The sequence below is a fragment of the Somniosus microcephalus genome, chromosome 5 (assembly GCF_052327205.1).
Source record: "Somniosus microcephalus isolate GS21.2 chromosome 5, FLI_Smic_1.0, whole genome shotgun sequence".
In the NCBI taxonomy this organism is placed as follows: Eukaryota; Metazoa; Chordata; class Chondrichthyes; order Squaliformes; family Somniosidae; genus Somniosus; species Somniosus microcephalus.
This window is the reverse complement of record NC_140991.1, coordinates 296,516,159-296,526,797: the sequence shown is the minus strand read 5'-3', so window position 1 is coordinate 296,526,797 and position 10,639 is coordinate 296,516,159. Positions and strand designations below refer to the sequence as shown.

General features: G+C 44.5%; 1 protein-coding gene across 1 annotated transcript; it reads left to right on the top strand.

The window, feature by feature from the left end:
- The first annotated feature begins 1,080 nt into the window (after nt 1-1,080).
- On the top strand, nt 1,081-9,284 carry LOC147117828 (chemokine XC receptor 1-like). The gene is made up of 2 exons (XM_085989180.1): nt 1,081-1,229; nt 6,552-9,284. Exon 2 carries the CDS (start codon nt 6,555-6,557, stop codon nt 7,689-7,691), a length of 1,137 nt encoding a protein of 378 aa, XP_085845306.1. The 5' UTR covers nt 1,081-1,229; nt 6,552-6,554; the 3' UTR covers nt 7,692-9,284.
- Nucleotides 9,285-10,639: the final 1,355 nt, after the last annotated feature.

Below are 10,639 nucleotides of genomic sequence, written 5' to 3'. Positions count from 1 at the left end.
AATTATATAGGGCTGAGTGATGAATTCAGAAGGTGGGAGGACAGGGTAATGGGCAACTAGAAGAGTCAGAGATCAAGTGGTCAACTACAGTACAGATAGAGTGATTTAGGGGAAGGATCCCTCCATATGGAGTGAATACCATATGGAGTGAAACCGTAAATGTTTTTTCATGTTGTGCATAAAGGAACTCTTCCCCTCGATAGGAAACCAGATAGCTATGAACATAGCTCAAGTGGAAGACCAATCAATGTAACTGGTTAAGAAGTCCTACAGTATCAGACCCTTTCAAAGATTTTTAGGATGTCCAATGCAATACTAAATGAATCAGCAAAGTGTTAACGAGCAGAGTTTCTGTAACATGGGCAAGGAGATCATTAGTGGGCAGCTAGATTGAAAATTATTCTGCCATTTGTAGATGGAACCAGGACTTTCAAGGTGATGGATAATTTCAGGATTAACCTGCTTTTGAAGAATGAGAGGGGATCTCATTGAAACGTATAACATTCTGACAGGGCTAGACAGACTGGATGCAGGGAGGATGTTTTCCCTGGCTGGGGGGGTCTAGAATGAGGGGTCACAGTCTCAGGATACAGGGTAGGATATTTAGGACTGAGATGAAGGGAAATTTCTTCACTCAGAGGGTGGTGAACCTGTGGAATTCTCTACCACAGAAGGCTGTGGAGGCCAAGTTACTGAATATATTTAAGAAGGAGATAGATAGATTTCTAGACACAAAAGGCATCAAGGGGTATGGGGAGAGAGCGGGAATATGGTATTGAGATAGAGGATCAGCCATGATCATATTGAATGGCAGAGCAGGCTCAAAGGGCCGAATGGCCTACTCCTGCTCCTATTTTTCTAGGTTTCTATAACTTTAGGAAGTGCTACTATGAGGCCAGTCGTCGCCAGAGTTAGGAGAGGAAAACTGACTGTTCAGAAACTGCATAAGTGCTGTGGCTCCATTTTGAGCTTCTCTAAAATGTAACTATTACTCAACACACTTCTCCATTTGAGTTTCCCAAAATGAACATCACTCATGCTGCTCCAGTCATATTGCACATGATGATTCATGTCTAAATTAGCTGACAGTGATCTATCTGCACAGTGCATTCTCTCAGTTCCCAACAGCTCTCAAAAGATCATAATACTTGCAGATGAGGAAGGCAATCGGCCCATCTTAAGTCATCCATCAAGTTTTGATCACTCCCTGTGTGAAGAAGAATCTCGAGGTTAGTCCTAAAGTTACCTTTTACTAGTTTGAACTTGTATAGCATTTGTCTACTCCCTGTAATACACCAGATTAGCCTTTATCATACCATTTACTGTTCCAATATATATCCAGATCAGCACAGAGGTGTCAATTCCAAGCAGAAAGCCCAAGGGGGAGCTTTAAACCCAACCCAACCCGGTCTAGAAGAAACCCTTGGAGGGAGGGGACAGTTGAAATGTAGTGGGGGACTTGCCCACTCTGAGCAGGAGCCAAGTAATTGTCAGTCAACTGCAAGCAGATCACTGGCCAAGTGTTAATTATATACTGTGTGGCTGGGCAGATGATTGACCAGTTGAAACTGATTTGTGTCTGAAAGGTATTTATAGGATGTGTACCTGTGAGCACAGAGCAGAGTGGGAAGTAAATTAAGCAAGGATCAAAAGCTCAAATGTTCAATTATTTACTCTTTTAATACTTAATTATTTGGTACATTAAGGAACCACTAAACTTAAAAATTGAAATTAATAAAGAGGCAAGGGCAAAAACCTAACTTTAAGTAAGTAATAAAAATTAAATAAATAACAGCTGATGCCAATAGGAGAGTGAAATAGGCCAATTAAACTAAACTGACCATAAAAAGTACATAAATGAAATCAAATTAAATCCATCTGATAGTCAAAATTTAGTAAGAAACGAACGAACGAACACAGGCCGCTGCAGCCAACATCTTCCCCCTGCCCCCACCCATCGCAACCTCGACCCTCCTGACCCCAGCCTCTGGCCTCCATGATCAGTGCCAACCAATATTCTTCGCAGGCTAGGTGCCTGGGGACGCCTACTGGATGCCCACATTTCGCCAGCATGATGATAGAGAGGCCCAAAGCTCAATATCACGCGTGTCTTGGGCCTATCTATTCAGGCATGGAGAATGATCCTCGCACCCCCTGCACACCCATTTTTGGGCATTCTTGAATTTCTAGGCTTGAATCTTTAGTCACTCTGGCTCAGTGTCGTTGAGCTAGAGTGCAAGTTAGAGACACTCCGGCACATAATGGGGGGGGGGGGGGGAGGAATATCTGGATAGTTTATTCCAGAACACAGTCGCACCACATAGAGAGATACAGGGAACCTAATGGAGACAAGAAAGGAGGAACCTCATAAACTGGTCCTGTCCAACAGGTACGATGTAGTTGCTACCTGTAGGTAGAGAAAGAGGGCAAAATACCAGCAGTACAAGGGAACCTAAAATGAAGTCAAGCGGTAGATTCCATGTAAGTAAGAAAATGGTAATGGAGAAAATAATGGGATTTAAGATAAACAAATCTCCAGGACCTGATGGTTTCCACCCCTAGAGTAATCAAAGAAACAGGTGGGGAAATTGTGTATGCATTTGTCGTAATTTACCAAAGTTCTCTGGTTTCGGGAATTGTGCCTTTGGGTAAGAAAATTGCAAATGTCACTCCATTATTTAAAATAGGAGGGAGGGAGAAACCAGGAAGCTACAGACTGGTCAGTTTAACGTCAGTTGTGGGGAAGTTACTGGAATCTATCATTAGGGACAGGGTGACTGAGCACTTGGACAAGTATGAGCTGATCAAAGAGAGTTAGCATGGATTTGTGAAGGGCAGGTTATGTCTGACTAATCTAGTTAACATTTTTTGAAGAGGTCTCTAATATGGTGGATAGGGGAGTGTCTATGGATGTTGTCTATACGGACTTCCAGAAGGCAGTTGGTAAAAGTGAGGAAGTAATGCTTCAGTTGTTTAGAGCCTTGGTCAGACCCCAACTGGAGAGTTCTGCATTCAATTCTGGGCACCAAAACTTTCTTAAGATATATTGGCCTTGGAGGGATTCCAGTACAGTTTCACCAGAATGATACCAGGACTTAAAGGGTTAAGTTATGAGGACAGGGTGCATAATCTTGGCTTGTAATTCCCTTGCGTTTAGAAGATTGAAGGGTGATTTAATTGACATGTGTGAAATGATAAAAAGATTCACTAGGGCAGATTAAGACAAGCCATTTCCTGTGATGGGGGTAAATCCAGAACAAGGGGTCACAACTTTAAAATTAGAGCTCGGCCATTCAGGAGTGAAATCAGGGAGTACTTCTTCACACAAAGGGTAGTGGAAATCTGGAACCCTCTCCCTCAAAAGGCTGTGGATGCTGGGTCAATTGAAATTTTCATAACATAAGAACATAAGAAATATGAGCAGGAATAGGCCATTTGGCCCCTCGAGCCTGCTCAGCCATTCAATAAGATCATGGCTGATCCAGGGCTCAAAGCCACTTCCCCGCCCGCTCCCCATAACCCTTCACTCTTATCTTGCAAAAATGTGTCTATCTCCACTTTAAATGTACTTAATGACCCAGCCTCCACAGCTCTCTGGGGCAGAGAATTCCACAAATTTATGACCCTCTGAGAGAAGAAGTTCCTGCTCATCTGAGTTCTAAAAGGGCGACCCTTTATTCTGAGACTGTGCCCCCGAGTTCTTGATTTCCCCATGAGGGGAAACATCCTCTCTGCATCTACCTTGTCGAGCCCCCTCAGTATCTTATATGTTTCAATAAGATCACCTCTCATTCTTCTAAATTCCAATGAGTAGAGGCCCAGCCTGCTCAACCTTTCCTCATAAGTCAAACCCTTCATCTCTGGAATTAACCGAGTGAATCGTCTCTGAACTGCCTCCAATGCAAGTATATCCTTCAAGGCAAGGCAAAATTGACAGATTTTTGTTAGGTAAGGGATATGGATCAAAGGCAGGTGAATGGAGTTGAGGTGCAGATCATCCATAATTGAATTGAATAGTGGTACAGTCTCGAGGGGTTGAATAGCCTACTCCTGTTCCTATGCTTCTCCGGGGCCCACAAGGAAACCTTAGACTTCCCCTTGTGAGAATCCTGGGAAGTCTCCATTGTGGATTCTCCCTACTAACTAGCATAGATTGAATGAAATAAGTATTAGTAGTTATAGGTTCAAGTTTGTATTATGTAATGGTTACACGATGTACGGCCATTCTTGAACAATCATGCTTTTAAACTAGTGTAATATGCCCTGGGTGGACCCGATTAGATTTAAAATGGAAGAAACCAAGGCGCTGGGCCTTGCTTGGCCCAACTAAAGCTGCAGTCAGCAACTTTCCTAGCAGAACAAGACCGCAGCCTGATTGTGGGACCCAAGGCTAACGAAATTAATGAAATCGAAGGACTGAGATAAGAGGCAAAGGGGCTGTCAGATTATCATGAATTAGGTGATTTTTAGAATACTTGTTTTGATATCTTATCATTAATATCTTATAATCATCAGTGATGGATTTATAATCATGTGTAAGAATTAAATGTAGAAGTTTGTAATCGTCAACTGTATGCAATGATAACCTGAATTATATATGTTGGTGCTGCAATGGAAGCTGTGACCTTGGTCATCAGATGCTGCTTCGTGGTGGGTTCCACAGGTGTGCTGATCAAGGTGACCACCCTCTTCACATTGGAAAGGATGGACTCCAATCTCTGGACAAAGCCAAGTGCCTAGTTGGAGATGGACTCCTCCATGCTCCTTGACAAGCTTTCTGGCTGTTTTCCCAGTGCACCAAGTAATTTGTGTATGTCCATCAGCCTTCTTCTGTAGCCTGGCCCATCAAAATTCTCAGCTGGCTCCTCTGCAGCAGAACTGGTGTGCAACCTCACCCTCTATCGAGCTGGCACTTGTGGCATTCTTTTTCTCCCGTCCAGGCTCTTTCGCACTTGTGCCCGGTGTCAGACCACATGCAGATCCCTCCACTATCCTAGCCTCTAAAATACGTGCAGTGTCAAGTGTCAAGTCTCTGACCTGGTGGCTGTCAGTGCATCTGCATCATCGCTCTCATCTTCTTCCTCCTGACTGAGGAGCTTCTACTTCTTGGGGACCTGAAATGAAAAAGGGACAAGGATTAGGTTGTGGTGAACAGAAAGGAGAGAGAAAGAAGTGCTTACACCATCCGTAGCTCGTGAGTCGGAAGAGATTGTGGGATGAGGAAGAAGTGGGAAGAGAGAAGGAGGATTAGAAATGCAGAGATCATGGATCCCTTCAGCATTGCCTGTGACCATGGCCTCCGCGATGCCCCTCCCAATGATTGCCAGCACTGCCTCCTCCACAGGGGTTAAAACATGCAGTCACACTCGTGCTGCTCCAGCTTCTTGCTGTTGCCTCCTATTATGAGCCACCTTCTCCTACAAGAAAGCGGGAAGTGTGTTAGTGATTGTCCTGCAATATGTTTGGGTGATGTGGCTGTCATGGTTGAATAGCTGCCTGTGTGTCTGAGCTGTGAGTTGTGGGGGTGAGGTTTGCAACCATTCAAAGTGTGAGAGAGCGAGGTAAAGCATATGAATTGAACTGTTCAGTACTGATTGATAGAGATTGTTGGTAGGTGGGGGATGAGGGTGTTGTGAATTGAGCAGTTGATAAGGCTAGTGGTGCAGTTGGTAGGATATGCCATTTGAAGATTGAACTCACCTTGACAGCTCTTGTCAGGTCATCAAACTTCTTTCTGCACTGCATTCATGTTCTTGGAGCTATACTCCTGTCATTGGCCTCCTCCGCTACTTCCTCCGCTACTTCCTTATGTCTTGAGGGCCTCCTGCCTCCAGGCAGATACAGAATCTCCCTCCTTCTCTCCACCTCATGCATCAAGGCCTCCAGTGCAGCATCAACAACAACAACTTATATTTATATCGTGCCTTTAACGTAATAAAACGTCCCACGGCGCTTCACAGGTGCGTTATCCAAAAAAAAAAATTTGACACCAAGCCATATAAGGAGATGTTAGGACAGGTGACCAAAAGCTTGGTCGAAGAAGTAGGTTTTAAGGAGTGTCTTAAAGGAGGAAAGAGAAGTGGAGAGGTGGAGAGATTTAGGGAGGGAATTCTAGAGCTTAGGGCCTAGGCAGCTGAACCTTGGTGCAGGCTCTCTCGCAGGTTCAGCTCTAAGTTCAGATTCAACTCACAAACGACTTCCAGCACATTGCAGCCAAAATGCACCTCCACTTTGGTCCTTGGTGTTGAATATGAGGAGAGGAAGTGGTGAGAAATGTAACAGAGTTTCTAAGAATGCCAAATACCTATTTTGACCGAAACATTAATTTGTATAATGATGACATGGCACAGTTTCTGATTCCCCTTTCATAGAACCAAATCACACAGTTGGAGCATAACAAAGGCCATATATCTCCACCAGTGCACCTTCTGCCTTTTTCAAACGCTGGAGCAAGGTACTGGGGATATAAGGAAATAACCTTTAACTGAATTTTTACTTGTACTGTTTTACCAAAAGTGCGTTTGATATTGATATGTATTTCTCCTCCACAGTCTATGATGCAGATCAATATACTACAAGCTGGAAATTCATCCGTGTTGAACACAACCAAGCACCCCTGGGATCTGACATATGAACATTATGACTACGATTCAAACTCGTCGGTGGATTACTCTGAATTCATTCAATTGTGTGAGAATTTTGATGTTAACTTATTTGGAGCCACGTTTACGCCAGTCTTGTACAGCCTAGTCTTTATTTTTAGCCTGGTTGGGAATTCTCTAGTTTTGTGGATGCTGGTGAGATACGAGAAGCTGAAAAGTGTAACAGACATCTTCATTCTGAACCTGGTCACCTCCGATTTACTTTTTGCCTTCTCGCTTCCGTTCTGGACTGTGGATCACACATTTGGATGGGTCTTTGGCAACGTCATGTGCAAAATAATGAGTTCGATTTTCTTCGTCGGCTACTACAGTGGGATCATGCTGCTGACATTGATGACTGTCGACCGATACTTCGCGGTGGTTCATCCCCTGGCTGCGGTCCGAACCAGAAAGACCTGCTATGCTGTGGCAGCCTGTGTAATAGTTTGGGGAATTAGTATCTTAGTAACAATCCCCGAGTTGATCTTCTCTGATATTGTAGTTAGTGGGGAGCAAAGCCTCTCCTGTGGCAGTATCTATCCAAGTGAGAGTGAGCAAATATGGCTACAGTTAAGCTATTATCAACAAAATATCTTGTTCTTCTTAATCCCCTTTACTGTTATCGTGTTCTCTTACTATAGAATTCTCAACACTGTCATGAGGTGCAAAGCGAGGAAGAAGTACAAAACAGTGAAAGTTATCTTCTGTATTGTGATGGTGTTCTTTGTGTGTTGGGCACCTTACAATGTGGTCATCTTCCTGCTGTCATTGTCCGAACAAGTCCCATCGTTCTCAACCTGTGACATAAGGAAACACCTGATTTATGCATTTTTCATTTGTCGAAACATTGCTTATTTCCACTGCTGTCTAAATCCCTTCTTTTATGTTTTTGTGGGTACAAAGTTCAGGGAACATTTAATCAGGTTAGTGAGTAAATGTTTCCCTTGTGTGAACGTTTGCAAAGAAATGAGCAGCAGCAGCACCAAATTCAACAACTCCCATAACTGTTCAGATATCGAAATACGTCTTCAAACAGGGCTTGAAATATAGGGTCAAAAATCTGTGGCCGTTCCAGTAGATTCCTGCGGAACTGAATGGCCTGTTGGGGACAGAGCCTCCACCCGCCCCAAACATGGCCATCAGATGTAAAGAGGGGGCAAGGCCGGGGTCTCAGAATGTCGGAGTTCACCTGCCTTGGGGCTTCACTGGAATCCAGCAGATGGTTGGTGCAGACATGACTGCCGAGACCAGGCATACCTCCCCGGAAAGGCAGGAGTGGGGCTCAACTGGGGGCCCATTCCACAATCGCGGATCTGGCCCTCCAAAGATCTGGTAGGAAAAAAATCCTAGCAATTTACAAAGAGGGCTTTGAATTTTCTTCTGAGGAGGGGACCTGACCTCCAACCCAAACCCCCCACCCCCCCACCCCCTCAGCTCAACTCAGCTCAGCTCACCACTCCTCCACTGGACTTGCCAGGGCCTCAAAATTGGTTGGTGCCTGAGAAGCATCCCTAGTGGTGTGGACATCCACCATTTGTAGACAAATTAGGGAACCACCCCAGACCCCAGAAGGTTCTCCAGCGTCGGCAACAGAGGCTCCTGGCAGGTACGATCCAAGGGTAAGTGTCTGTATTGCTGGCTCATGGATTTCCAGCCCCATTGTCACTGAAGGAAAGGGTGGGCCCGTCAATCACCACCCCCTCACCAGAATGGGTCAGTCTGACAATCCCACCCTCACCAGAATGGGTCAGTCTGACAATCCCACCCTCACCAGAATGGGTCAGTCTGACGATCCCACCCTCACCAGAATGGGTCAGTCTGACAATCCCACCCTCACCAGAATGGGTCAGTCTGACGATCCCACCCTCACCAGAATGGGTCAGTCTGACAATCCCACCTTCACCAGAATGGGTCAGTCTGACAATCCCACCCTCACCAGAATGGGTCAGTCTGACAATCCCACCCTCACCAGAATGGGTCAGTCTGACAATCCCACCCTCACCAGAATGGGTCAGTCTGACGATCCCACCCTCACCAGGATGGGTCAGTCTGACGATCCCACCCTCACCAGAATGGGTCAGTCTGACGATCCCACCTTCACCAGAATGGGTCAGTCTGACAATCCCACCCTCACCAGAATGGGTCAGTCTGACAATCCCACCCTCACCAGAATGGGTCAGTCTGACAATCCCACCCTCACAAAGCAAACTATTCCTGACAAACAACGGAGTAATGTCAGATTCCAATTTTGTACTTATTGTGTGATTTGGATTTCTATTATGCACACTTTAAATCAAACTATATTAAGATTTACATGTAAAATGTTTGGAATAAAAGAATGAGATCTGAATTTACTGCACTTTGGCAAAAGCAATACCTGAAAATATCAAAAGCTATAAGATAACACATTGTGCTGAATGTTCTGAGTCGACACCAGCAGAAAGTTAGCTCGTCCACTGCCAGTGCGTATTGAACAATCATGGACACACTGACCACACGTTTCCGATATACGTAGTCGGGGTTGAGATATCTCATTGCTGCCACTGACTCAGAAAATTTCAATCATTATAACAATGTAAATCATTTTTCTAAAAGTCCTAATTGTAGAAATGGAATGTAATAAAATAATTATCTGAAAATTAATTCAGCATTGGACTACAGTATAATGTGAAGTGAAAATGGCACAAGAAAAGTGAGAAGTAAGTAAAGCCTATTCAAGGGCTTGAACCTGCAAGACTAGGCAGGTAAGAGTCTACATACTGATTGCTATTTTGGTAACATTTAAGGAGGTTGTATCAATAAGAGGCAATCAAGTGTCAAGAGGCCAACAGAGTGAGACAGCAGATAAGACCAACAAGTCTAAAGTCAGTTGAGGGGAAGTCACTAGAACCTGTTATTAGGAAAGGAGTGACTGAGCGTTTGGACAGAGAGAGCCAACATGGATTTGGAAAGGGTAAGTCATGTCTAACTAAATTAGTTGAATTTTTTGAGGAGGTCACTAACGTGGTAGATAAGGGAGTGTCTATGGATGTTAATTATCTGAACTTCCAGAAAGCATTCGGCAAGGTTCCAGATAAGAGACTGTTCCTAAAAATGAAAGCACATGAAATTGTCAAACACTGACAGTCTTACTTCTAACCTGAGTCCTTCTACACAGACTCAGTTAGAAATCTCGCCAGCACTGAAAGCTGAAGGCTGTCACTTTTGACAGTTCGCAGCCATTCTGCTTTCTGTGCCGGCTGAATGATGGACTCCCGAAACCTAGAGGAAGGAAGGCTGTAAAGGTAAGTACAGGTAATTTAAACTTCTTTACACACTTTAGACACACCAAACACACTTACCTTTGCACTCATGCACCCATCACTCACCTGAACACCGATATCTCGACCCTGATGGGAGCAGAAAGTTGCAACGAATAGATTAGGTCAGTCGGCAAAACTGGCGCAGATGGAAGTCAGTGTGGGACAGTGTGGACCTAAGAAAGACAGATCAGAGTATTTTGTAAATGAGGAGAAGCTGGGAACTGTGGAGGAGCAGAGAGATTTAGGGGTTCAAGTACAGAAATCACTAAAAGCTAGTGGACAGGGACAAAAAATAATTTAAAAGGCTAATGGAATGTTGGTCTTTACTCAAGAGGGCTGGAATACAAAGGGGTAGAAGCTATGTTGCAGTTATACAGAGGTCTGGTTAGACCCCATTTAGAGTACTGCGGTCAGTTCTGGGCACCGCACCTCAGGAAGAACATAAGAACATAAGAAATAGGAGCAGGAGTCGGCCATTCAGACCCTCGAGCCTGCTCCACCATTCAATAAGATCATGGCTGATCTGATCTTGGCCTCAACTCCATTTTTCTGCCAGTTCCCCATAACCCTCGACTCCCCTGTAGTTCAAAAATCTGTCTATCTCAGCTTTGAATATATTCAATGACCCCACCTCCGCAGCTCTCTGGGGTAGAGAATTCCAAAGACTCATGACCCTCTGAGAGAAGAAATTCCTCC

Coding starts and splice junctions, on each gene's coding strand:
- LOC147117828 (XM_085989180.1), top strand. CDS start 6,555: ATGATGCAGATCAATATACTACAAGCTGGAAATTCATCCGTGTTGAAC.